The 26943-nt window shown below is 45.4% G+C and overlaps 10 protein-coding genes across 10 annotated transcripts; 5 read left to right on the top strand and 5 right to left on the bottom strand.

The window, feature by feature from the left end:
* Nucleotides 1-361: 361 nt before the first annotated feature.
* Nucleotides 362-2223, bottom strand: EYB26_005714 (uncharacterized protein; the record flags this gene model as incomplete). Its single annotated transcript, XM_054264997.1, has 3 exons — nt 362-1019; nt 1079-1334; nt 1395-2223. 3 exons carry the CDS (start codon nt 2221-2223, stop codon nt 362-364), a joined length of 1743 nt encoding a protein of 580 aa, XP_054120972.1.
* Nucleotides 2224-3136: 913 nt separating this feature from the next.
* On the bottom strand, nt 3137-4350 carry EYB26_005713 (uncharacterized protein; the record flags this gene model as incomplete). Its single annotated transcript, XM_054264996.1, has 4 exons — nt 3137-3270; nt 3337-3471; nt 3551-4189; nt 4266-4350. The coding sequence occupies 4 exons, from the start codon at nt 4348-4350 to the stop codon at nt 3137-3139; spliced, it is 993 nt and encodes a 330-aa protein (XP_054120971.1).
* Nucleotides 4351-5166: 816 nt separating this feature from the next.
* Nucleotides 5167-6826, top strand: EYB26_005712 (uncharacterized protein; the record flags this gene model as incomplete). The annotated part of the gene is made up of 7 exons (XM_054264995.1): nt 5167-5230; nt 5290-5364; nt 5438-5787; nt 5841-5953; nt 6015-6165; nt 6236-6570; nt 6637-6826. The coding sequence occupies 7 exons, from the start codon at nt 5167-5169 to the stop codon at nt 6824-6826; spliced, it is 1278 nt and encodes a 425-aa protein (XP_054120970.1).
* A 478-nt stretch (nt 6827-7304) lies between these two features.
* Nucleotides 7305-9406, bottom strand: EYB26_005711 (uncharacterized protein; the record flags this gene model as incomplete). Its single annotated transcript, XM_054264994.1, has 9 exons — nt 7305-7472; nt 7548-7656; nt 7723-7778; nt 7834-7938; nt 7998-8266; nt 8334-8778; nt 8843-9018; nt 9079-9193; nt 9269-9406. The coding sequence occupies 9 exons, from the start codon at nt 9404-9406 to the stop codon at nt 7305-7307; spliced, it is 1581 nt and encodes a 526-aa protein (XP_054120969.1).
* A 2521-nt stretch (nt 9407-11927) lies between these two features.
* EYB26_005710 (uncharacterized protein) lies at nt 11928-12453 on the top strand (the record flags this gene model as incomplete). The annotated part of the gene is made up of 5 exons (XM_054264993.1): nt 11928-11962; nt 12021-12133; nt 12187-12260; nt 12319-12340; nt 12392-12453. 5 exons carry the CDS (start codon nt 11928-11930, stop codon nt 12451-12453), a joined length of 306 nt encoding a protein of 101 aa, XP_054120968.1.
* Nucleotides 12454-12713: 260 nt separating this feature from the next.
* EYB26_005709 (uncharacterized protein) lies at nt 12714-13953 on the bottom strand (the record flags this gene model as incomplete). The annotated part of the gene is made up of 3 exons (XM_054264992.1): nt 12714-13729; nt 13785-13899; nt 13951-13953. The coding sequence occupies 3 exons, from the start codon at nt 13951-13953 to the stop codon at nt 12714-12716; spliced, it is 1134 nt and encodes a 377-aa protein (XP_054120967.1).
* A 3859-nt stretch (nt 13954-17812) lies between these two features.
* On the bottom strand, nt 17813-18682 carry EYB26_005708 (uncharacterized protein; the record flags this gene model as incomplete). Its single annotated transcript, XM_054264991.1, has 2 exons — nt 17813-18313; nt 18395-18682. 2 exons carry the CDS (start codon nt 18680-18682, stop codon nt 17813-17815), a joined length of 789 nt encoding a protein of 262 aa, XP_054120966.1.
* Nucleotides 18683-19675: 993 nt separating this feature from the next.
* EYB26_005707 (uncharacterized protein) lies at nt 19676-20950 on the top strand (the record flags this gene model as incomplete). The annotated part of the gene is made up of 1 exon (XM_054264990.1): nt 19676-20950. The coding sequence occupies one exon, from the start codon at nt 19676-19678 to the stop codon at nt 20948-20950; it is 1275 nt and encodes a 424-aa protein (XP_054120965.1).
* An 883-nt stretch (nt 20951-21833) lies between these two features.
* On the top strand, nt 21834-22451 carry EYB26_005706 (uncharacterized protein; the record flags this gene model as incomplete). Its single annotated transcript, XM_054264989.1, has 1 exon — nt 21834-22451. One exon carries the CDS (start codon nt 21834-21836, stop codon nt 22449-22451), a length of 618 nt encoding a protein of 205 aa, XP_054120964.1.
* A 984-nt stretch (nt 22452-23435) lies between these two features.
* Nucleotides 23436-26359, top strand: EYB26_005705 (uncharacterized protein; the record flags this gene model as incomplete). Its single annotated transcript, XM_054264988.1, has 2 exons — nt 23436-23632; nt 23701-26359. The coding sequence occupies 2 exons, from the start codon at nt 23436-23438 to the stop codon at nt 26357-26359; spliced, it is 2856 nt and encodes a 951-aa protein (XP_054120963.1).
* Nucleotides 26360-26943: the final 584 nt, after the last annotated feature.

Raw genomic sequence — 26943 nt, 5'->3', positions numbered from 1 at the left:
GAGCCTGTCGAAGCGGCGCGAGATGAGTTCATGGCTCACATAATCCTGGACTTCATAGATATCCTTGCCAAGAACGACAAGCTGATAATCGATGCAGATACGGTAAGGGAGGAAGGAAGAATGAGGTTGATATGGAAGCTGGAAAGGGCACATATCGCCGGTGGGGCGCTTCCAGAGCCGCTCATTGGCCAGATCGTAGATTTGTTGTTTCTGTTGTTCACTTTCTACTTCATCTTCCTTGGAATTATGATGATCAAACTGGAATTATATTTGCAACAAATCTATCAAGCTATTCATAAATTCTATGGTATAATGCAATATGTGCCAAACCCGCATGCAAACGTGTTAGTCGTAAGTCGGTTTATAACCGCTTTTCTCGAATATTATCGTGAACTTGCCCCTCGGTCGACGCTTGTTCAGGTTTGTCATTTTTGCGCCCTTCCTTCTCTACATTATCTAGCTGGTTTTCAAGATCGTGTTGATTATCGTCTTCTTGCTCCGTCATGTCATAATCAACTTGTGTAGTGGCCTGAGACACTCCCTCTTTCTCCTTTGCATCCTCCTCCTTGACGTCTTCTGGCTTTTTTAACCCCTTGTCCCGAATGAATACACATGTCAGGACACAAACTCCAACCAAAGGTAGTTGGAAGGTGAAAACTGAGTGGGATGCTTTGAGATAAGCGTTCTCAATAGAGTCCCAATCCGCTGCTGGGATACTGCTTTGGTCGGGAAGTGCATATGTGGAATGGGTGAGGTATTGATATTCGCTCGGGAGATTCTTCCTGAGAACAGCCTGCAGTATTGCTGCCGAAATCGCTAGGCCAGCTGCACCGCCGGTGCAACGGAAGAAGTTACGGAGGGAAATCACGACGGCTCGTTTTGCCACAGGGCTGTGGGCTTGAAGAGCGACTACAATTGGCTGGAATATGGACCCAATTCCAGTGCCGATGAGAGCAAGCATCCCGTATATTTCGCCCTTGGTGGTGTTTCCATCCCACCGCTGTGTCAAGCCAATTCCACTATACGCAACGTTAGTATTTACGTACTGCGGTTTAAGGGAGATAAGCTGAAAACTCACAGGCACCACAAAGAGAACCCAACGCAAATAACCTCAAAATACCGATTGAAACGTGACATGTACAGTCCCGATAGGACAGAGGCAGTTGACTGGAAAAAGGCCAAAGGCAACGAACATATCGCAGATTGAATTGGTGACCAGCCACGGCCGTTTTGAATGTACAGTGGCAAGTAATATAACAAGGACTGATATGAAGCACCGAGAAGAAAACTCTGTAAGAAAAGGGTTGTGATAACAGGATTCTTGAACAGAGAAACTATTTGATGTTAGTTCAATCTTTCCAACGTCCGACCCAGAAAGCGCGGGCAATACTTACGAGGCATCATTGGAAGGGATGCAATCTTCCATTGAGTGAATAAGAAAGCCACGGCCGAGCAGCCTCCAATCGTCAATAAACTAATCACCAGCGCAGAATCCCATTGAAAGTACAGACCACCACCAGAGATGGGAATCAAAATGAAAACAATGGCAATCGTTGATGTGAGAACACCCGCGAAGTCAATCTTTTTCACTTGACTCTTCATCGACTCTGGTCTCATCTTACTTGGCAAGAGGAACCATGCTACCACGGCGCTCGTGGCCGCTAATGGGGTGAGTAGGTAAAAGATACCTCTCCATGAGGCATGTTGCACAAACGCAGCTGCGACCAAGGGACCGATCACATTCCCGATGCCCACGCATGAACCCAGAATACCCTGGTACATGCCTCGATCTTCCAGTGTGACGACGTCACTCACAATAATCATCGTCATATTGAAGATACCACCGCTACCGATACCGGCCAACGCACGAAAGAAATATAGCATCGACGGGCTCTGAGCCAGACTACAAAGCAAATCAGCAACACTGAGAAGGACCAGGACGCTGATATAAACACTTTTGCGGCCGAAGATGTCAGACAACCGACCATAAAGAACGGTGCAGACGGCGTTGGCGATGAGCGATGATGTTCCGGCCCAGGAAATCGTATCTTGAGCGTTCAACTCTTTGCTGATAGCCGGAAGAGCGACGCTGAGGCCATTTTGATCGATGAAGCAGATCACTAGGGAGACCGCAAGCCCACTGAAGACAACCAACAATTGACCGATTGGTAAAATATTTCTTTGGTCCTGCAAAGACTTCTCTGCAGTGGCACGACGGTACATTGTTGTTCAGGAAATACTTGACCTAGTCAAGTAGAAGCAATTAACTACAAAATAATAAAGGAATGTGTTGCAACTGTTATCTCTTCTCATCGCCTCCCTGGGTAGATTGATGGCTTATGAGTAACATCGAAAAAAGTTGATCGTGCCTAGGTAGGATCACCACAGAGGTGGAGGGAAGCAGTATATATATATACCTGTCTGATAAAACTAGGCGCAAACTAACATCCAAAATCGTGGTCCAGACTGGGTGCTAGTTTTGAAACCAAGATAGAAATGTTTTACGATTTGGTTGCATCCATAGATTGATTGTTCGACGTGCTACGTATGACATAGGGCTAACGGGGATCCGTATAAACACCCACCGCACTGCGTATAGAATACAGATCAAGGGAAAGTTACGTACGTGCTGACGTGGTATGTTTCCAGACTAACAATGAGCAAAATACTCGAATTTGCGTTGTTTCATTGGTGCAAACATGACCAAGGGCTCTTGCAGCCTTTTTTTTTTTTCAAGCTCTTGTCAAGAGCTGTCGTTAGCCGATGTGGATCCTCCTAGTTGCCAGCAGATGCTGAGGTAAATGAATCTTATTAAGATTCATTTAGTCCAAGTATGGACATGGCATCGATTGATGAACTATATATATCTACGTGAATACCCGCATTCAAATGCATGTCAACAAAGATACATTGGTAGTCTAGTTATATACATCATGACGGATGACTATGATTGGCTATCAGGCCAACTTATCTCCCCGACGAAAAAGCGGAATCGTTTTACTGATCGTTGTACGCATTTTCCCGTTTAGTCTCTTTCGTCTTCTCAACCTTTCACCGCTTCCTTAAACAAGAAAAAGACGCTCTAGACCACGAGATTCAATTGTCTTACGACCCGTCTGTCTTAAATCCCTCGGAATTATGCGGCAGTGATTCCGACCAGCTTTGCGCTCAATTCGTGGAGCTTCTTGGCTGCGTCAACGTCGGTTGCCCACGGGGCCGCTTCGGCAATCTGGCAATCGCTAATATAGACGCCTTTAGGCTCGGGGGTGCCTAAAATACGTCAGATTCTTGTAAACTGTCTTCAAGTGCCGGATGGATAAGATAGGGATGACCCACCGTCAAGCGCAGGATCCAAAGCCGCGACCATCATAGGAGCGGCACCTTCGTCTATCGATTTCCAGTATGAACCTGTTTTGGAAAGCATCTCAGTCCCTTCTTCATCGAGATTTCGCGCGAGACCTGTCCAGATGGCTGCACGTATATCTGTCAGTTATATGAACGAATTGAGAAGAAAGAGAGAAAAAAAAAAAAAAAAAGCTAGACAACTTACATCCTGGATGAACGGCATAAGAAACAACACCCTTTGACTTGAGTCTCTGATTCAAATCCACCGTAAACAATATGTTAGAGGTCTTGGATTGTCCATATGCAATCCACCCATTATAAGCCTCAACCTTGCCATACGCAGCAGTCATTACTGCGGGAGGTTGCTCTTCCTCCGGCACTGGCTTTCCGTCAATATTGTAGTCGTGGAATCGGAACGGCGACAGTCGATGTCCCGCACTTGTGACATTGACAATTCTCGTCGACCCGGCACCCTGCGACGAGCCCATCTTCTCCAAGAGAAGGTTCGTGAATAGGAAATGGCCGATGTGGTTAGTGCCGAATTGGAGCTCGATACCTTCAGCGGTAAATTCTTGCTTGAGCACCATCACGCCTGCGTTGTTGATCAGGATATCGATGTGGTCTACATTCTTCAGGATTTGAGCTGCGGCTTCTCGGACGGATTTTTGCGATGCCAAATCCAATATGACGAGTTCCACATTAGAGGCTGGAGAAATCTTTTTCAAGACTTCGTCTAGCTTGGCTTTTGTTCGCGATGCGAGGAACAGCTTTGCGGGTGAATGGGCGGCTATGGCGACGGCTAGAGCCTCTCCAAGACTGTTTGGTCCTACTCCAGTGATAACGACTAATGCGATGCTATGCTTTAGCGGATGTTTTTTTTTTTTATTTCATTCTGCACGTCGGTATTGAGTGACTCTTACCATTCTTGTTGCGGATTCTGTCTGAAAACGCATTTGCAACCTCGGTTGCTGTAGTCTTTTCGTTGTATTCCGGATGGCTCGCCATTTTGCTTCTCTCAATTCGATGCTGGGCAAATAGTGATTAAGCAGCAATTTCCTTGAAACAATTCTGACTGGATCATCTTGACAGGGCCACAGATTGCGGTATATATGAAAGGGTTTTTCATCGGTCGCAAAAATAAAAGCCCCACACCCAAGCAGTGCAATACCATGATAGGCAACTTTGAAGCCCTCGAGCACAAGCCCCGCTGGTTCAGAATCGCGTCCGTTGCTTTCTTCCTCGTGACTTTATCAATCCACTTGCTGGATTAATTTATTAAAAAGCATCTACCGGCATTTCAAAACGCCTAAACTGCCGAGACAGGGTCCGTCAGACTGTAACTCGCCTATCATTGCTTCGACACATCTCAGATGGAGGGACATAATCCGGGGAAACCTAAATGGCGGGGAATTTTCCGAGCGTCCTAATGCCCCATACCTTGGCGAGTATCCAAGCATATTCCTCGAAGCCTCCACAGTTCAGGGACCATTAGTTCAATAATTAGCACCTGGTTACATTTAAGATTCATATTATCATTCACAATATCGATCTCTACACCCCACTTTAACAAAATCTTGTGTGAAAAAAACACCATGTGGTCCATGGTCACAAGCTACATTGCCCGCATTGTGGGTTCATGGTTGTCTGTAGGTACGGTATCTAGGTGCATCTGTCGTTGCCGGATGAATGTAGATGAGAGGATTTATTTATCTAGAGCCGATATCTTCTCGTGTTAAACTGTTAAACCCAAAGTCTTTTTATCCAGACGACTAGAAACTAAAAACTTTTTGAGTCTCTGAAAAAGTATAATATACTTTAGCAATGGTTGTCTCCAACGGAAATTCTGCGCCCTCAACAGGGGTCAGAGTAGTCATTGTAGGAGCAGGTGAGATCAGATTTAGCTATCCGATGTTGTTTATAGTATCATGCTAAGACTATAGACAGGTTTTGGAGGACTCACAGCCGCCATCGAATGTCATCGGCAGGGCCATCAAGTCGAGGTATATGAATCTTTCCCAGGTAGGTACACACACGACAATCTCCAACGAATGAAAACGACAAACAAGAATTTATAAACTAACTGTCAATCTAGAACTCAAGGTCCTAGGCGACATCATCTCCTTCGGCCCCAATGCCGGCCGCATCTACAAGCGCTGGAAAGACGGCAAAATCGCCCAAGAAATGCGCAGTTTGAGCATCGACCTGACCGAATACGGATTCCGAATCCATAAATACGACACTGGAGAAGTAGTCACAACGCAAAAGGGCCCGCCACCTGACCCTGAGGCTCCTGTTTTCAATGGCCATCGTGGTGAATTGCACAGCATTGTTTTTAATTATGCGAAGGATGATTTGGGCATCCCGATTCATCTTGGTCATCGAGTGACGCAGTACTGGGAGGAGGAGGAGCAGGCCGGTATCATTCTAGATGATGGAACGAAGGCAAGTCATGCGTGTCTAAACATTCTGAGTTTGGGGTTGACGTTTTGTGTCAGGTATCTGCGGATGTAGTTATCGGCGCGGACGGCGTGAGATCTAAAGCCAGAGAATTGGTTCTTGGTTACTTTGATAAGCCCAAGTCGAGTGGCTATGCGGTTTACCGAGCATGGTACGTTGGGAATCTCGTTCTTGAACGGGGAAAACTTCGACCCGACTAATACTGACCCCAGGTTCCCAAACACCGATATGATCAAAGACCCTCGCACAAAGCAATTCTGTGAGAACGGAGACACATTTAACGGATGGATTGGTCCGGATGTCCATTTCCTATTCTCGACTATTAAGAATGGCTCGGATTGCTGCTGGGTGTTGACTCATCGCGTATGTCCACATTACTCTCGTTTTTCCCCTCCCAGATAATCAGTCTATTCTAACCACTAAGAAAAAATAGGATGAAGCTGATATCGACGAATCCTGGTCCTTCCCCGGAAAACTAGAAGACGTCTATAAGGTTCTCGAGGGCTGGGATCCCATGTGCAAGGCAATTGTGGAAAAGACTCCCTCGGTTGTGGATTGGAAACTTGTTTATCGTGATCCATTGCCTCGATGGGTCAGTGATAAGGGACGAATTACCTTGTTAGGTGACTCCGCCCACCCGTTCCTGCCCACTTCAGCGCAGGGAGCTACCCAGGCTATGGAAGATGGTGTCACGATCGCTGTCTGTCTCAAGAGGGCGGGAAGCAAAGATCGTATTCCTGCTGCTGTGCGCGCATATCAGGATATCCGGTACGTATATAATCACTACCCCTAAAACGCTCTCGGTGACGTGACGCTGACGGTGGTCGTCTCCAGATACGATCGTGTTCGTGCAGTGCAAAAGACCGGCGAGACTACACGAGATATGTGGCACAAGGCGGATTGGGATAAGGTCAAGGAGGACCCTTCTTCCATTCATATGCCTCGTGATGATTGGATATTTACTCATGACGCTGAGAAGCATGCCGAGGAGGTTTTTGATGAAGTAGTCAAGAAGTTTGTTTAGACCTATTAAGATTATAGCAATTTATGGTACATAGCAATGAAGAGAGTGTTACGAAAGCATAACCAGTTTCCCGAGTAGATGATAACTTTCTTAAGCTGAGTATCCGCCATGGAATTTACGATCACGGAGACAAACATGAATTGTGGATGTAGTTCAGTGAAAGCACACCTAGGTACTTTGAGAAATTACATGTCTATATAACTACCTGTGGACCAGACATACGTACATATTAGATAGGTAATTAGCTCACAGAATCCATGACTCGTATCCACATTATCAAAATTATCTGTCTCAAATATAAAATAACATCATCATCATCATCTCAATATTAAAAACTCTTCTTGACTTGACTTAAAATACGCTAATCGCCGTATACCAATTCAACCGCCACACAATCAGATATGATATTCCCGCCTCAGAATATACTCTTCGTGCTCCAGAACTAGCAGACCCCTTTCCAACATTTGAATCCATCCCCTTAAGCAGTACGCTCAACTTCCTCAGCATAAGCCCCATGCTCCTTTGTATCCTTCTCAGAGTTCTGCTCAATAACAGCATCGGACTTCTTCTGATCCATGGCTTGCATCGCAGCACGTCCCACACATTTATACGACGAGAATTTACGAGCCGGAATGCGCATCTCAAACTGTGCGGATCAGGATTGGTTAGCAAATGATCTTCACAGGGGTCTAATAATGCTTGCGCAAGGCTTTGGACATACCATCTCATCAATCTCCTCCAAAGTGCGGTTCTTGACTTCCGGTAGGAAGAAGTATACCCAAACGGCGCCAATGAGACAAGATGGGAACCAGATGTATCCGTATTTAGGTCTGTGGGTAACAACCAAGATCAGTACTGATTTCCAGGTTTGAAAGTTAGAGATGGTGTGGGCTTACCCCCAGTTCATCGAGTCAGGGTTGATAAAGTATGGTGCAGTGAATGTGGTGAGCCACTAGGGACAGTCAGTAATGTGAATATGCATTTAGATTGGATTGTGTGAGACGAACCGCTCCGAAGAAACCGATAGCTGCGGCAAAACCAAAGGTATAAGATCGTAGACGCTGAGAAGGCAGTTCACCACCAGAAACCCATGCGTAGGACGACACCATACCCTATCATCAAAACTTGTTAGCAAGATAAGACCATTGAATCAAGAGAAGAGGGAACATACATTGTAACCAACAATGAATATAACAGCTAATCCAACAATAGCTCTTCCGGTACCCTCCGTTCCAGGGTGGGTGGTGTAAACAACAGCAGTAATCAGTTGACTAATACCACAGAGCACCATTCCAGTCATGAGGAACTGTCGTCGACGACCAATCTTGGCTATAACAGCGCTATTGACAACGATGGCCACGACGCCGAGGGCACTCAGAATGCAGCTATTTTCAAACGCGTTGCCGATGTTTGCCATTTCGAAGAAATACGTTCCGTAAGCTGGGCGTTTAAATTAGTCATGATATTTTAAATCTGGTATAATCAGACCCGGAGCTGTTGTACTTACCAATCATATACATAGCACCCGAAGCAGCCTGCAAGGTAACACCACAAACAGCAAGAATAGTTCGTCTCCGGTCAACAGGGTTCGAAAACATATCCCAAACAGAAACACCATCAGCAAGACTCAACTCCATATCTATGGCCGCCTGGATCTCAGCAATCTCGGCGTCAACGGTCTCGGGAAACGGGCGTAACCATGTCATTGCCTTGTGTGCTTCTTCTTTCTTCCCCTTTTGCAGAAGCCAGCGAGGTGACTCCGGGATGATCAGAATACCGGCGCAAAGGATGGCGGGGATGATATAAATCAAGCCGAGAGGGATGATGTAGCTGTTTTTTCCGATGATTTTGGCTGTGAAGTTGTCGATGACTGTGCCGACGAGCGAGCCGATTGACGTCCAGCACATGAAGATGGAGATCATTACACCGCGGTAACGGGCTGGTGAGACTTCCTGTGTAGATGGAGACCAAATTAGTATAACAGTTTCTGTAAGGTTTGGGGCTGAGAGAGCTGACCTGGATGTACAGTTGAGAGAAAGTCAGGAGCAATCCATTGCCCAGACCCATGATGAATCGACCCGCGTACAGTGCGCCGATAGAGTCGGTGGTCATCATGATAATGTTAGCGACATAGATGAGAAGACACGCTAGCCATAGAGCAGATTTGCGGCCGATGTAGGTGGCAATTGGCCCTACATGGTATTAGCTAGATCAACATGGACGGGAGGAAAGAATGGATAGCAAGTACGCACCAGCTGCAGATGATGAAAGAAAAGCTCCCAAGGTCATCAGAGAAGAGATCAATTGCTGACGAGTGTAGCTAATGTTGTATCCGATAGCCGTGACGGATGATTTCTCACCATAGACCTGTTGTTCATGATTATCAACATCACTTCCACCTAAGAGTACAGTCGATAGACGCTAAATACTAGGCAGACATACCTGTAGAAACCCAACCATGGCCTGAAAACCACCGATCATGGTAAAATCAATGCCATATTGAAACGGCGACATGGACACAAGCGTACATGCCGCTATACATTTCCAATTGGCCAAAATGCTGTCTTGTTTTGGATCCATGACGATATCTTGCTGACTAGAAGCTGCTCAGATTGAACAACACTCAACTGAGCTTCTGGGAATTCGAAGTATTAAGAGTGAATATATATAGAGATCTTTCCATATCTAGCCCCTGACCAGTATAGCTACTATATACCCCAATATCAACCCCTTTGGTCTGGTGACTTGGACAACCTTTCGCCACGCATTGAACACATCATTTCATAACTTAATGTGGCAGTACTCCTAGGTCAAAAACCCTAATAAGCTTCAAAACTTGTTGTCAATATACGTATATCTCCTTGACGGCGAAACCATTTCGACCATATTGACCAGAGCTTCTTGCGGGGCGATGTGGAGCAAGAATAGGTCTATATGCTCAAAGAGCCTGGACTCAAGAATGATATACAGTTTACAGACTAAATAGGTATCTCGGCTTCGAGCATATCAGGTATATACCGAGTGCTAAGCAGATATTGGCCAAAAAAAGGAACCCCACAAGCCCTCCCTGAATTCGGTTCATACACAAAAACCCCACGGGGAAGTGGATGCCATCTTTGATCCATTTTGCGGGGAAACAGTACTAGTACTGTCCATATACAGAGAGGTGCTAGTTAGCCGATGGCGAACTTAATTGGAGCTCAATTCTCCTTTCATCAAGTATCTAACTAGGTTTGTAAGCGGATACCTGCCACCCATGCCTCGGATCATGGGTCCTGACCGCATTCTTCCCCCACAGTACTCTATGATCACTTGATGCCCATCGATTTCAACAAGTTTTACCCCAACATTCGATGATTACGACCCGTATCAAGTTGTCCATATCTGCACACAAACTGTCTCCTTTTTCCAGATCTTTGTTTTTTTTTTCTTCGATATACTCTTCCTTCCCAATCGTTATCATCAATGGGTGCTGCTATATGCAAATTTGGTGATTTGATCAAGCAATCCATATCCTTAGACCGCGTGTCTAGCTTTGCAAGGCTATTTTTCGTTTCAGTAGCAGCATTATCCAATGTCTCAATCTAAGCAAAACACCACTGATTCTGCGCCATTGAAATCTCATCTTCCATTTTGAAGTTCAACGGAAAAGCAAAAAAAAAAAAAAAAAAAAAAAAAAACGAAACGGCCACGCCATTTCAAGCTCCGCTATTGTAGGGTTTGGCGTATTGAGATCAAATCCATCGCCTACTACGTATCCGCAAATATTGTCATCTCTAACAAATAAGTTACAAGATATCCTTAACTTCATTGATAGCCCGTTGTCTCGTCGCCGCAATCCCCTCGGACGCAGTATCCAACACCCCGCCGAAAAAAGTCTCCCGATCTTTTAGAAATACTATGCCATTTATGGCAGGCGTTTCCACAAGTCGTACGTTTACATGTTTAAAAAGCGCGTGTACATTGGGAAAGAATAAGTTTATCCCTAGGCGTGCCAGGTCTGGGTGTGGGCGTATCTGCCTGAGTATTAGACCTGATATTATGCTGTAGGGCTATCTATGATCGTACACGTTTGGACCAGAGAATACCACAGAGAGCCAGATACCAGAGCACCCTTTTCGAGAAAGAGGGAGTTTAGGTAGTGGAAGAGGATAATGTTACTTCGGGAAGACATTTTGTTAGATACTGCCACCAAGTCGTAGGACCGAAGATGGATACCAACACAGTCTGAAAAAAAATACCATATCGAGGAGTCTTCCTGATTATATAGTACATTTGTCTTAAACGGATAACCTCGTGGTCTGCGAGATACTATGTTTGATTGGGCTCATTTTTCATACATGACTAGCGGACAATAGGCAGCTGGCGCTGGAAAAGCCCTAATTCGGATGAATCTCACATCAAATTTATGTCCGAATTAGGCGGGCACCCCGGCTTCACATCTTGATTTTGATCCCGCCATCTCCTTTTATAAACAATTCTTCAAGGACTATCTGTCTACAGACGCAACAACCAATTTAGGGCTACATTTCATCTTTGGCTCTGAGCCATAGGTATATCAATCAACCTTTTCCGTCTCTCTAGCACATACGACCATAGGGTGTGGAGAACAGGGCTTCCCGTCCGCTCAGCCGTACTTAAGCCACACGCCGGCTGGTTAGTAGTTGGGTGGGTGACCACCAGCGAATCCCAGCTGTTGTATGTTTTTATTTTTCTCCTATTTTTTCACTTTTTTTGCTGGATAAACAGAATTCTACGGTGCCGCTTTAATTCCAGCCTGGCCAGGAACTTCTCGCCTGGCTGGAATTGCTGACGTAGTATTCGACTAAACCTTCACTCCTCTATTTTACCCTCCCTGACTTTTATCTACTCGCTAATTACAATACAGTCTTTCGACACGTGACGTCGTGTCGACAGCAGCTATCTTCAAGATCATTCATGGAATCCATGAGCTCAGGGAGCTTAGCTACCCGAAGCAACCATCTCGGATTCGATTCGGTTATACTCTGGCTTATCGACTCCTCTAGATGACTAGAAGACACGGGAACACCTGATATTCGAGGCTAATAAAATAAGTTTTAAACTTGCAGCTTTCAACAATATGGTCACAGCCAGCAATACCAAGAAAGCAGTAGAGTTGAACTCAACATAACATAATTAGATACATATCCTCCTCTCCGCTGACTCTATACAGGTTCCTGGACAACACAACGGCCGTCATCCTTGTGGGAGAGGTCGCAGATGTTGACAACATACTAGCTATCGCTCTCCGGTTTGCAGGAAGGGATTTCATCTATATTCATCACGGTAGGCAATCACCCTAGTGCAGCTCGATGACTCACATTCATAAGCTCGAATAGTGTCACAAGAGACTAGCTACAAAAGTCAACGGCCGGACCTTGGAACTTTCTTGCGCGGAAATAGAATGGAATTGGTCATTTGCATAAGCGAGTTTGATGAAGGGGTATGATGAGCTAGAAGGAGATTTTCAGATCCGGTTTAAAAACCCTCAACGTAGGTTCGCGGGCAGTTAACGCATGAGAGTTGTTGTCTGACAGTCTATAGAGGCTAAGGAAGTGTACGATTTTGTTACCGTCAACCAGGTCAGCAGCGATGAAGATGGTTGATATCAAGACCGCCAAAATTTCTACCGACTGCATTGGCACGCTGTGTTCCATTGTAGCTTTTCTTTCAATACTGTTGTAGTTAGGGGTATTGGACACCAGAATTTGTATCCCAAGATATACTTATTTTTTTTTTTTTTTGTAGAACTTAGTAACTGAATCCCAAGCTACACTTTAATAAATGTACCCTATCTTAGAACCTGATATAGATGATCTAGCTTATATCTGGGTGAATACGAGTCTTTGAGCTTGATTAACGAGCCTTACGCAACATAATACTCTTCAAATGCATTCAACACGGCGAAAACCTCTGCTTGGCTTGATCCATCTTCAATGACCCAAGTTTCACGAAAATTGACAGAGAGAGCGGAATTTTCAGGGAAACTGGCAGAGAGAGCGGCATTTTCTTCATGGTTAGAAGACTGATACAGGTCTTGCCACCAATACCTCAATTCAGGTTGCTCTTGCTCTGGCCGTCGTCTATACTGTTCATCCAGCTCAAATTGTCGAATATCGTGAGCGACACGCTCTTCATCAAATGAATCAGAGAAGCATCGCCCTCGAACAGCAAGTCGCCAACGAAAGCCACGATAAAGGCGCCATTGTATAGAAGAGTTCTCAAGTTTCAGCTTGTGTGCCACATCATCCTCAGCTTCGCACATTCCTAGAAACTTTGCTTGACTGAAGAGTTCTGACAGATATCGAGATTCACTTAATGTTGAGGGGGATGCAAGTAAAGATAGAATATCAAACGGCGTCAAGGCTGCCTGGAGATGCTCAATAGCAATAGCCCAATGGAATATGACTCTCGGAATATCATTTCCAATTTCCGGAATCATGCCAACCCTAAGTGCATTAGAAAGTAAAAAATATGTAAAGTCAAAAATTTCGAGAATTTCTAGTGACTCCCGAAAGGAGCGAAGATGATAATTCGACCAAGTCGCAGCAAGACTGTCTTGCCATTGTCTAGATTCCTCATAATCCGGGAAAAGACGAGAAAACTGCAGCGCTTTCGCATCGAGAAACCGACCCATTACCGCACGATAGAATCTACCTTTTGATATAGGACGGAGTCTCTTCCCCTTCGGTAGAGACGAGGCGAATTCATCAGGAATTCTGGCTTGATTATACAAAGATAAGATCGTCCAATTGAGGTCCTCGCTATCTATAAATGATAGTGTCGCCATGTAGGCATCGTTCTTGATGTAAATATCGTGAAGAGCTTTAGACTTATTCCACCATGAAATCACTCGTCTGTAGTAAAGATCTTTATGGATCTCTGAGTAATCGAGACAAAATTTGGAATAATCATCCAACTATATGACTCGGAGGACCTCGTGTGTCCCTTTGACGCAAGGGAGGTTTTAGTGTGACGTCCGTTTCATCACTATGCATATAGTTAAGCAGCTGATAGAGAGCCGCATCATACTTATGAAACTCGCTATGATGCTATTATCGTGTTAATGTTCAGAGTAGCAGTTAGATTAACTTTGTACACACCATTATTGACCACCCGATATATCGCTTGTGCGTTTGAAAAATTGAGAGAAGCTGCCGACAGGTATTCGCAAGAGATATAGGATCATCGAGATCGCTCAGAGACCCGAAGATCATAAGCAATATATCCAACCCAAGACACAGCAATGGCATAATGGTAGAATAGTTAGTTAATGCTCCTAAGAACGGGGCTTTGGTGGAGTTCGAAAAAAGGCGCAAAGTAGAATTTGACGAGCGTGCAAACTCTTCGTCCTGAGAGTTGTTCTATCGCTTGGGCAGGAGTGGCGCAATGCAGGGACTTGGGGAGTTCGCTAAAATTTCCACCGACTGTCTGTCCAACAATGCAATAGCCCGTGTTGCCCCCACTAATGGAGGTACAAAGATGCTTTTGGGCACCAATCCTAATCAGGCGTTGATTGAGCTTGGTAATTCAGTCAGCACCAGTTCGAACGAGCTAGATATGCCGCGTACTCAAAGAACTTAATAGGCATCAGCATTGTGGCTGTACCTACGGGATTTTTTTAATTAGCGTAGATATCCAGGTGGAAATTGCACATGGATCGTTGTTTTCCATAGCCCATAGCGCCAGCATATTCGCAAACATCGAATTCTGATCTTGTAGCTGAAGGGGACTGTCATCAGATGGTTCCTCGGCTCAGCAGGACAACAAGCCCATTCAATGAGACTGTGACGAGGCTTAGATAGCCCTATATGCAGAAAGCTCGACCTTTACTTCATCATCTTCTGCCATCAACGAGTTAGGTCCTCAGTGGATAGTTAATGGAATCTTGAATATAACATACCAGAGGTTATTTATTACGTCCACACTGACAGAACCGGTAAGCTCGGTTAAAATGGATGTGAATGAGGGCATTTTGGCTGTACGTACCTCAATTCCACGCCTGCATGCACTTATAGCGAATTTCAGAGATGAAATCCCCAGAGGTAGGTAGCCAGCCTGTCGATTTGTCTGTTTAAAAAATAAATACCATATGCTCGTCTTGAAGATGCTATGACTGCTTGTGATGACTAATTCATAGATCTATCTAGAGATTCTATGTCTCTCTTGGATGAGATACTCGAGCTAACGCAGGAATTGGGCGTGATCTGCTTACGAGGAACACTGGTGATAGGGACTGGCCGGTTCCTCCTCAATTTTAGAAACTAGGTGCGGCTAATTGCCCATTTGTGTTGACTCCGGTATTAATGCCGTAAGTGAAGGGACACGTATCTATTATGATGAAACAAAAGACAAAGGACCATTACTGGGATGTATACATGTGGCACAGCACTTACAGTAGAAAAATTCAAGAAACGATGAGACATTTTTCAACAAGTTTCTAACTATCCTCTTACAGGCAGGTCTCCTACATTATGTTTGGTAGTTATGATCAATGAGAGCATTTATAATGATAATGGCGAATCCATACAAGCCCTTTTGACTACCGGAAGCAACAATGCGGCACGATCGACAAGAGGTAAAAGAGTTCTTAACTTGGGGTCGCAAAATAGTGCTAACCTAGTACAGAATAATACACAGTCACATCTTCCGAGAGCCGGAGAATATTCCTCAATTTTGGATTTCATATAGTTCTTTGGGAGACATGCATGTCTCAAAGTCTAGTCGACTGTGATGCCGAGAAACAAGGGCGTCTTTGTGGGGTTTGGACTTATCCAAGTCGAAATTAATTTCTATCAATGGGACGAAGGAGCTACTAGATGGACTAGAGCTTTTTCGTACCTTGCTATAGACATTCACAAGCGGAGCAGTTCAAAATAGTGGTTCACCGGGGAAGAATGATATCTTAAAATGTTTTTCAATTACGACGCCGGAAAGAACGGAGTATCTTGGGCAATGTGTGATTGTACACCGTTGAGACTTGTCATTGGGCGTGATGGGGGGCTGGATCTCAACATTACTTTTGTCCCTCTTGGTAGGTAAGCAATGCGAAGGAAGTGGGTAGTGCGTAGAGAAAATTCATTGATCCGCTAGAACTGCCTATTCGTGATGATGGTCAGGGATCACGGCACATTGACTGTGATAGCTTAGAACAAGTCCATAATTAATTGGTTATCAACAATAGGACTAGATCGTTGATTGGTGTATGCAGTTGAGCCATTTATCGATGCTGCTCAGAAGTGCAGATTACGACTTGTGCAATAATATGCTTGTTGTTTCTGCCCAAATAGAAAAGGTACTTGGGAACTTTCGCAACACCCAACCATATTGTAACGTAGGTCGTGGTCCATTTCAGACTACTAGCTAGCAAAGCTTGCCTACGCCGCACTAATTTAGTCCTGCCGCCGGGCCACACCTCGTTGCATGTTTCATGCATCGGAAGATCTAACTTAGCGACATGGCTAGATTAGTGCGGCGCAGGCAAGCTTTGCTAGTCTGGCCAGAAATTTCGAATCGCCCGAGGTCTACGGAGTACAATTTGAATATATAACCCCACTAAGTCTGGCTAGCTACTCACGCTAGAACTAGGTAATCTAGCCCTCCGAGGCCGGAAACTAATTATTAACCTAGTTCTCGCGTGGTGGCGCGAAGGCATGCATGGGTATGAGTATCAAAAGTCTTTATGAAAACCCGAAATTTTACCGTTCGACTAAAAACGGCGCTCTATTATATTATATAAGGTGGTAATTTATGTGGTTATATAGGCATATTTTCCTTTAAAGCTCGGCAAAAGGATCAGGCCTGTAATGACCGAGTTGAACGATAGTTCGAATATATAACTAGTTATGGGCTACAGAACACTTGTAGAAGCGGCAACTAGGGGAACTCCACCAGTAATGTACTGAACAAAGTGGACGATAGTGTATATCAGATTGCACGAGAATTCTTCATTCCCAACATGGGCGAGAATCTGCGCTCTATATACACATTGGCAACCCCTCTTTTGGTCGAGCCAGCGCACTAGCTACTAACTAATACAACATACCACTTCATAGAAATAGTTTATATTAGCTCCAACGTATTCGTCTTCTCTCTAGATCGCAACCTTCTTAAATCTACCTACTAATAATGAACAAAGGAATATAGTTAATATAAGAAGAACAATAACTGAAGTTAGATGATAATTATGACTCTACCTAGTCATGACTTCATTCACTCTTCTTCTGACTTTATAGAGAAGGTGCTATCTAAGAACTTCCTAGTAGATCACAAGCCAGCCGACAATAGACGGGCCGCCACTCTATAATACTGTAATGATAACTACTAGAAAAAAACCTTATCTATTCGTGATAGTTCCCCTCAATCTCCGTGCTGGCCCAGCCGGTGGGAGAGAGAGTTTAACGTTCAGCGTTCAGTAGTCTTCAAAAAGTTTAATAATTGTAGAATGGCCATTGTTCTTTACCAATGAATACGCTGTTGCGCCATACTTATCAACGAGTTTAGCGTTGGCTTGTGCTTCCAGCAACAACCGCACAATAATGGCAGCTGCAGGGAAAATGGGCGACTGCCTAGAGATAGATGGCGAGTCCACATTAACAGAGCCAGTTTGAAGGCACTTAGACATAGCTAGTTACAGCACGTATATCAATTCTACTACTCCTACTACTAATACTACTATTACTACTACTAATTCATGAGTAAAAAGCTTTTCAATCTACGCCTCTTGATGAACATGTCGCAACTTTACTGTTTTCAAGCTCAACTGCAGGCAGGCTTGGGTGAAATACTCTGTTATAGTACTTGAAAAAACTATGATTGATTCGAAACGTCTTAGGACTCTGCCTTGGATCAATCTGAGTACAGTCGGAGTATATCCGTATAGGTCACATATCGAGACTTGAAATGAATTTGATAAAAGCACCTCTATCAAATTAGCCTCTATAAACTCCGCAAGTATTGAAAACGTTACTCTGCGTTGTCGGCCAGTGGCGGCAGGGGTGGAATGCCATTTTCGGAATCTGGGCCTGGGGTAGGATCGGTAGATAAAAACTGCATTTCTTCGTACAAGATTCTCCAGCCACGGTTCCCCATGCCGAACGCGTTTGGATCAAATTGGAAAAGTGCAATGCCCCTCTGGTTTGTGTTGGCAAGTGCCTCCTCACTCGGATTGTGGTAATTAAGCCGCACATATTTCCAGACAGCAACAGGCACGTTTTGATTCCCCAAAGCCGTTTTGATAGTACTAATCAGAATTGGTACCTTTTTTGTATAATTTGATGTAGTGTATCTAGCTCCCCTACGACGGGGGGTCATAATGTAGACACGCGTGTTGTCGTTTGCGGTAAAAAGCGCTGGGTTAAGACCAGGTCCAATTCCAAACTGACCACTGCCACTGAAGAAATTGAGCACACGTTCATTGAATTCCCTTGTAGTGCTCGGCCATGAGGGAATCTCCCAGAAATGACCCTAAATAGAATCCGAATTCACGAGATCATTAGTCGATTCATTTCCAGGCAACAAGGTCAAGGATATTCACGTTGAGCTCACCATGTAGGCCGCCTTGTCCGACACAATTGTAACAATGGTACATCCATGAAGGCCCGCTGAGCCTACTTGAAATGGTGTATCTCCTAATTCTTTTTGCACAACAACTGTATTATCTGTATCCCCGCCGTCTATAATCTCAACAAGAGCAATAGGAAGACCAAAATAGGGGTCATACTGCCCATTGAATTGGTTGGGAAGATATATAGCAATATCTTGCTGCAAAAGGGTCGTGAGCTCTCTCTTAACTGGTCCAGAGTGTACCTTCAACAAAAAGGCTGTTTCATTCATGTTGTCCGATAATCTTGTGGGCCAAAGTTGCATATGACGTTTATCCAAGCTGCTGCTAGAGCATAAGAAGCTTGAGGGCGCGCAGAGAGCCTCGCAGTTAGGCACATCGGCATCCACAATATAGTCAGCGCAGTTGTTCGAAGTCCTGTACTCCAGTGAGTTTGGTTAGTCTACATGCTTCCTCTCAGTCTTATTAGGGAAGTTACTGGCGTTCATGCAAAACTCGAAAAGGCACTTCGCTCCTTCGCCCTTCAGGCCAGGATATAAGAGTGCTGGTGACCGAGCCATCTCTCGGGTGAACCCAACAACTCCCAAGAACACTTAATACCAGTATTAGGACACTGAACGTGTGATCAACAGGTCGAAACATGGTAGGACCTCTATGTATGCGGGAATCGACAACAATTTGCAGAATTGAGAGTAGCTACTGAAGTATTGGAACTCTCACGATGATGACAGCCCCTCGTAAAACAGAGTAACCAAGCCGACTTAGATAAATACTCGAAATAAGTATAGAGCATGGTTAGGAGGCGTCCATATCTGATTTGTCTTTCGCTGAAACAGAACATTTTAATCCACGAGGACGAAAAAATTACCGCGGGGGCAGTCCAAGCAGAGCGCCCAAATCAGCACCTGGTCGTAAAACTGGGTTACATAGTCTCCTTTGATAGAAGTTGAGGGTATTGAGACATATATGCATACTTGTACCTCATAGGCTTTAGGGGTGGGGGCCAACAGTATAGTTAGCGTCTGCGGTGTCCTCTGCGCTAATCTAATATCGAGATAAAAAGAGACACGAAATAATTCCCATAATCCCTGCCATTCCTGAATCGTATGTCCAATTTGGATGTTCGTGGATATTAAGGCTGCACTTCCCAACCGAGTAAAGTAGCAAATACTAATAATACAACACCTACTTCACCGCTCAGTGGGTAACAGTTCCCGACAGCGTTGGTCTTGTCCTTCGCTTCCACTTCCACTCTTCACATCATCATGGCCTCGACAACCCTGGTTCTTGATGGACTCCCTAGGAGCATTTTGACTAATGTTCTTGATTTGCTTGAGCTCAGAGATCTCTGCAATTTCTGTCTGGTATCACAAGGCTTTGCCGCGAGGTGTCGCGAGAACGCTGCCTTCCAGAAATATTTCTTGACGAAAACGTTGAAATGGACTTTCATCCATCAAATACAGGAATTCGTCCATCTTACGCATGAAAACCGAATGGGTTGCCTGGTACGGAACCTGCGTATTGTGGGTGTAGTCGGCATACCACCAGCTACTGAACTTCAGTCTTGCATCACACTGCTTGCACAAGCTTTCACCAATCTACGGCTGAATTCGACGCATGCCGGCTTGCAATCTATTACCTTACTAGTCGAGGTTCAAGTTGAGGATGGTGACGACCATAGTGAGCTAGTGTCTGTTGAAAAAGTCCGTGATTGGAAGCAAGTCTGGCATACTGCCGCACAGACTTTCCAAATAGTATCGTTGGCGCTTGCGGAAAGTGCCTTATCGGTTGAAATGTTGGATGTGTTTAGCACCGTTAATCGGTGTAGCCTGGCCTGCGATCAGATTGGCCAGGTCCTAGATGCCCTGCAAATGTCTCGTGCATTAGGGAAGTTGAAGTCTGTTTCACTGAGCCTATCACATCATATGGTGGAGGAAGATTCTGTTGGCAAACACCACACAGCCGCTCAAAGTCACGCTGTCGATATTGCTCGTCTTCTGGAACTATGTCAACAAGTGGAAAAGCTTGAATTACACTGGTACAACCTACGTCAGATAAAACTGGACAAATCAGACGTAGAGGAAAGGCAGTTCCTCACTCGTGTACTACAGTCAACGCATTTCGGCCAACTACAGCTTTGTCAATTGAAAGGGATATACACAGATGAGATTACACTTCTTACCTTTCTTCAAAAGGCCAGCCAGCTATGCGGTCTCAGCATGGAGTGGGTTCATCTGCATACAGGCAAGTTTAGACCTATATTCGACTACCTGACCACCCACGCCAGTCACTTGAACGAACTACACTTGAACAATCTTTGGGAAAGTCGCTTGATCTACTTTTACGGACCAGGGAAACCGCATTTCCCTACTAGCTCTGCTAGCGACGGGCCCAACAATTTGACTAGAAGAGGAGTCGATTGTCATCGCACAATACGATATCGCTTCTCCAAAGGGTTTGTACGTGGTTCTGCTCAAGCAGCCAATGGGCGGCGTAGAAACAACATCCTATACGGTCCTCCGTATGGTGAAATAAGATAGCTCTCCTCGGTGATTACCTTTGGCTTTGTTGTGACTAAACCGGGAACATTTGATCTTCACTAAGCTCTGATCTTTTTGTGAGTCATAAGTAACCTTCTTGCTTTGTAAGGTGTTCGGAAAGGGCAGGAGGTCCTGGGACGTGCGAGCAAGTGAGAGTAGAGACGAAGAGATGTGAGGGTCATCAGAAACGCTCTGCAGCTCTACTATCTACTTAATTCTCGATTATACATCCGACATACCCGTTCTGTAAAAAATCACCGTGTGGAACAGTACTTGGCTATTCCGGAAGAACGGTGGCGTCCTCTTCTAGCAGTGAAGTGAACCACTATGCTACCCGCCATAATATGGCAAGAATGACAGCAATTTTCAGGATTCGCCAACTTCTACCACGATCACATGCCCAGCACGTACGCTGCCCCATTATATAGCGCAGTATCACAGTTTACATAGACCAATTAAGAAAATGCCACATTTCCTTGGCCTGAAACACACCATGATGGCATGGTTCAACACAACCCACTTCAGGCAGCAAGGGTGTGAGCTGCTTTGGTCTTGACCTGAACCAGCTTAAACCTCTACAGGCCTATGATCTTACACTTTCCTGTTGGTAAACATGCACAGTGAGCTGCAATGTAACCTCAATGAACATGAACATGACCTAAGGTATGCTGTATATGCCTGCTTTAGCGTCTAATTTGATTCGGAGGGAAGAAAGACGTCAGTAGTGCGTGCACTGTCTTACTATAAGTTATATTGGTAATGTGCGAGTCCTTGATTTCACAAAGCGTCCAGATGACATGATATTTGAGTGTGTCTTTACTAGCCCTCTAGAGATACTTCTTATACAATGCTCAACCTGGCATATCTGAGTTGCTGTCTCAGAATGAAGTCTTTCATAGGTGATAGTTCTTGGCTAGCTCTAAGACTCCTGCTTCTTCACTTGATCACATCTCCTGTGCTCAGTCAGAGTACAGGTCTTGCAATTGACTACTGGCAGACTTCTCCTTGTCCACAGCCTTGCAACATTGCGGGACCTGACCCATCGCAATGGAAATACTATCATGATGCAAATGCTCTGCAGAAATGTAACGACACCACCATCTTTCAAATGAACCTGTACAATGCTGTTGCTGATCCCAACACCCATGTACTCTATCGAGCCTGCACTGCATCTCAGGCTGTGACGAGCTCCCGTTCGCCATTGCAAAGGAGGCAATTTCTGGCTCTCAATGCGACTGCTCCTACGGAGGTTCAGGCTGAGATTGATGTCGCTTCATGGGGTACATCTAGCTCCTCCACTTATTTCCCGTCTATCTCATCTTCCATCAGCCAGTTGACTGAATATATACATGGAAATTCCAAATTTTCTACCTCTCTCTTCGCCCGTTCAGGTGATGTTGTGGCAGGCATCTATCTGGGAGAGCAGATTGATCCAAGCATAGTGTCGGAGGTTGCTCAGAGATTTATTCAACATACCGACTCAGGGACCTTTGAGGCGTGAAGCAGCACAACTTTGTCAATTATCAAACTCATCCACAGGATCTCAAACCTTGGGGATAGTCTATGATACCTCTGGGAACTTGTCGGCAGTGCAGTCAACACTTCAGACGTGGCATTCTGCTTCTTGCATGACCAGGGACTCTCGAAACACTAATTTAGGGCTTATTTTGGTCAACTTAATCCCTGGAAACGCCATTTCGGTTGGACCAGGTAGCAAACATGGCGCAATTTCGACAAGATCAGAAATTGTGGAACGGGCAACATGTAGCTATATTCAAGTCCAGTCGGGCGACTCATGCTGGTCTCTCTCACAGTCATGTGGAATCAGTCTGGATGATTTTGAAAACTATAATGGAGGCTCAAGCATGTGCAATGGCCTGCAGCCCGGTCAATATGTGTGCTGCTCCTCTGGCTCGTTGCCTGATTTCTCTCCTCAACCGTATTCGAATGGTACTTGCTATACATACAATGTCCAGGCTGGAGACACGTGTGCTGCAGTTGCTGCTTCATACCAGATGCAAGCCACCGTGATAGAGGTATGTTCAAGAAGGCACGTAGCAATGTCTATTGCGAGCCATGTTAACGTCTTCACAGAATGTTAACAATAATACCTGGGGGTGGATGGGGTGTAATGACCTGTTGATCGGGATGTCAATTTGTCTGAGTTCTGGAAACCCGCCGTATCCAGCCAATGTCGCAGTAAGTTCAAAGATATTATCCCAGTCCTCAGAAGCTCAAGTGCTCAGCTGATTATGTCACTTATAAGAACGCGGTATGCGGTCCACAAGTGAAAAATACCGTCTTTCCCTCCGACTATACTGAGTGGCCTGGTTTGAATCCTTGCCCGCTAAATGGTGAGTATTCGTCTCAGGCTTAAATCAAAGTGATACGAGGAAACAAACTAATATCTATTTTTGCCAGCCTGTTGCGATATCTGGGGACAGTGGTATGATTTGACTGCAAACACCATCCTACCTTGCTCACAATGAAAGAACTAATGTATCCACTTAGTGGTATCACATCGGAATTTTGCACACCTAGTTTGTCTGATACTGGAGCACCTGGAACTGCGGCTCCTGGCAGCAACGGATGTATATCCAACTGCGGGACAGATATCGTCGCATCTTCGCCTCCAGCGAGCTTCGCTCGGATGGGATACTTTGAAAGTTTTAATGATCAAAGGTATCAAGAACAACTATGAGAGCTTCCCGTCTGAAGGCCCTTTCTGGCAGCTGATTTTTGATCTACAGATCATGTCTCCACATGTCGCCTGGCGAAATTCCAAACCATTACACTCACGTTCACTTTGCCTTTGCCAATATCACAGACGACTACACCGTCAGCGTTGACGGAGCTGCCGATATGTTTCAAGAATTCATAGCAACCGAAGGGTTCGACAAAATTGTGTCCTTTGGCGGTTGGACGTTTTCGACAGACCCATCAACGTTTCCAATATTCCGACAAGGGGTTACGTCTGCTAATCGAGTCGTTTTTGCCACCAACGTCGCGGATTTCGTTCAATCTAACAACCTGCAGGGGGTCAATTTTGATTGGGAATACCCTGGACCGTCTATCATTCCTGATATCCCCAGTGGTAGCCCCGAGGACGGTGGCAACTATCTTGAATTTCTCAAGGAGGTTCGAGCAGTACTACCGGGCGAGTATTCCATCTCTATTACTGCACCGGCTTCATATTACTACCTGCAGAACTTCCCTATATATGAGATGAGCAAGGTTGTTGATTTCATTGTCTATATGACCTACGACCTGCATGGTCAATGGGATTTTTCAAACCAATGGACTGACCCTGGATGTCCTGATGGAAACTGTTTGCGCTCTCAGATTAATTTGACGGAGACCGAGCAAGCATTTTCCATGATAACCAAAGCAGGTGTTCCCGCCAATATGATCATGGTTGGGATGCCATTGTATGGACGATCATTTCAGATGTCTGCCGCTGGCTGTTACAACGAGATGTGTACCTACACCGGACCGGAGAGTGGTGCTTTCCCTGGTGCATGCACCAATACTGCGGGTTATATCTCAAACTGGGAGATTAATCAAATAATGAGTGGTAGCCAGTGGAGCAGCACGGTCGAAGAGTACTTTACCCCGGTAGCTGGTGACATCCTTGTGTATGACTGGACGCAATGGGTCTCCTGGATGAAGCCAACAACATACAACGAGCGGAGCGCCATAGCCCAGGCTCTCAGTTTTGGTGGAGTGTGTGACTGGGCAATAGATCTCAATGCAAGTTTTGCTGACAACGGAACTGAAATTGGAGAAGGTTCTGGGGTGGTCTATATTGATCCGGAGATTTATCATATGCCTTCGCCTACGATTGCTTGTCTCCCTCCGTGCACATTCGTTCTGCCCCCTTGGACATTGAATAGTACCACGACAATCATCGTTCCTGCCACGACGATTGTGGTGCAAGATACATGGCCATCAGTATCGACTGATGGCAACGGAGTGACTACAAGCTACTACGTTACCAACACTACAACCACAATCATTACACCACCTCCTATCACCACAGATATCATTAATGTGTGGAACGTACACTGGCTAGACCCAACTCCTACTGTCATATACCCTACAAGCAGTATTGTCGGGCCCCCTTTCCCCCTTACTGAGTCACCGCACACTCAAACTTCAACAACTCTACCCGGGACTACTTACATCTATTCACCGGGACCGTATCCGTCAGCGTCTTCCAGTACAGGTCCTCCCGGTCCACCACCCTCGGGGTACAGTAGCGTTTCGATTTCTGTAGTCAGTGGGTCGCCTTCTCCGACACCCACTAAAGGATCATCAGGAATCGGCGGACTTTGCCTTATAAACTGTGATCCCGATATTGCCCCTCCCCCAGGAGACTTTCCCTGTATTGGCCCAGGGTGCGCAGGCGGTGGTCACTGTATTGGCCCAGGATGCAGTGCCGGTGACACAGGAGGTGGTGGAGGTAATGATGGGGATGGCGAAGGAAGCTCGACCACCACCACCACATGTGCTACCAGCTCAACAGTCACGGATTGTGCAGTTGCGTGCTCAGTCACGAACTATAATGATGCATCATATGCCTCCAACTGTTATACGACTGCATGCTCGACTGTGGTCGCATGCCAAACAGCCGGTACCACGACCACGACGGAGACAACTTTTGCAGTTTGCACAGCGACTATTCCGATCGTGTCTTGGGTTCCAGTGTCAGGGGCGCCGATGCCATATCTAGGAAGCGACAACATATGGTCAACACCCGGTGCCACTACGACCACTACTTCAACCTCCACAGGCGGCGGGGGCGGTGGTGGTGGTGGTGGTGGAAGCCCAACCACGACCGCATCCATAGCCTGGCCAACGAATACAGACATAAACACGGGCGGCGCCTACTGCTTTACTAGTGATATGGGCTTCACGTCCTTTACACAAGATCAGGCACAGACGGTCGTTAAGAGCTTCTGCGGGAATAACTATGTCCTAGATCCGAGCAATACATATGGTTTTGTGAATGAGCTTTCCGGTGACCCCGCCGTGATTGTATCTGCGAGCTGGGCCCATGACCAGTCTGGCTGTGGAACCGAGGAGTCTTGGTCATTTGCCGGGTCTAGCCTTCAGTACGATCTGTGCCTCAATGCCTGGTCGACTGATTATTTCTGCGAGAATGAGTATGCTAATGCCGCGACTAGTTATGACGGAGGATATGTTTACAATACTGGAGACGGTTGTATACTATTGAAGCTGTACGCCGAGCTCCCACAAGAAGGGCCAATGAATGGGCCAATTGTTGCGAATATCACTACTACAACTGCTGGAAACAACGGGACAGCTTGGTCGTCCAATTCGACGCTATCGCATTGGTCTTATTCAAATGATTCGAGTATCACAAACCAAGCTCAATTGTTTGGTTAGTGGCCATCACGGCCCCAATCAATGTATCTCAATGGATTTGAACATATTTGATAGTTGACTGTATTTACCTCCAACTAGTGGATTATACAGGTAGTTAGCCATGATAAATAAGGTTCCAAGTCTCCTGTAGATTCTCAATTAACTCGATAGCCTTGCAAAGTCGACCATCTTTCTTCTATTCACAAGGACGGTTCTTTACCGCGTTCTAATTTTCCATATTCTTGGGCCATGATGGGAGAAAATACAGACTGATGCTAGAAACCAGTACGAAAGTTCAAGATAAAAAGGATCCCTCAACTCTTGGCCAGATTCCGGAAAGTTCTGGGAATAATATACCTTACCATTGCCCTTCAAACCTACGAGCTGCAGATTCTGGTGACGATGATGGTTCTGATTCTGATGAGATACCTCCATCGAATCCATTACTCTACACAAGTGAGAAATCGCATGCTCTTTTGACGTTTACACAGGCGTCATTCTTCAGAAGCTCGTCCATATACTCCATGGATATTTTCAGGAGAAACTCCCGGAGACCTCGGTCAGTTTTCAGAGTTCCTTCATAAGCCTTTGCAATGGCTACTAAG

This window comes from Talaromyces marneffei, chromosome 4 (genome assembly GCF_009556855.1).
Source record: "Talaromyces marneffei chromosome 4, complete sequence".
Lineage (NCBI taxonomy): Eukaryota > Fungi > Ascomycota > Eurotiomycetes > Eurotiales > Trichocomaceae > Talaromyces > Talaromyces marneffei.
Note: the sequence above shows the minus strand (reverse complement) of the source record. Positions and strands in the feature narration are given on the sequence as shown.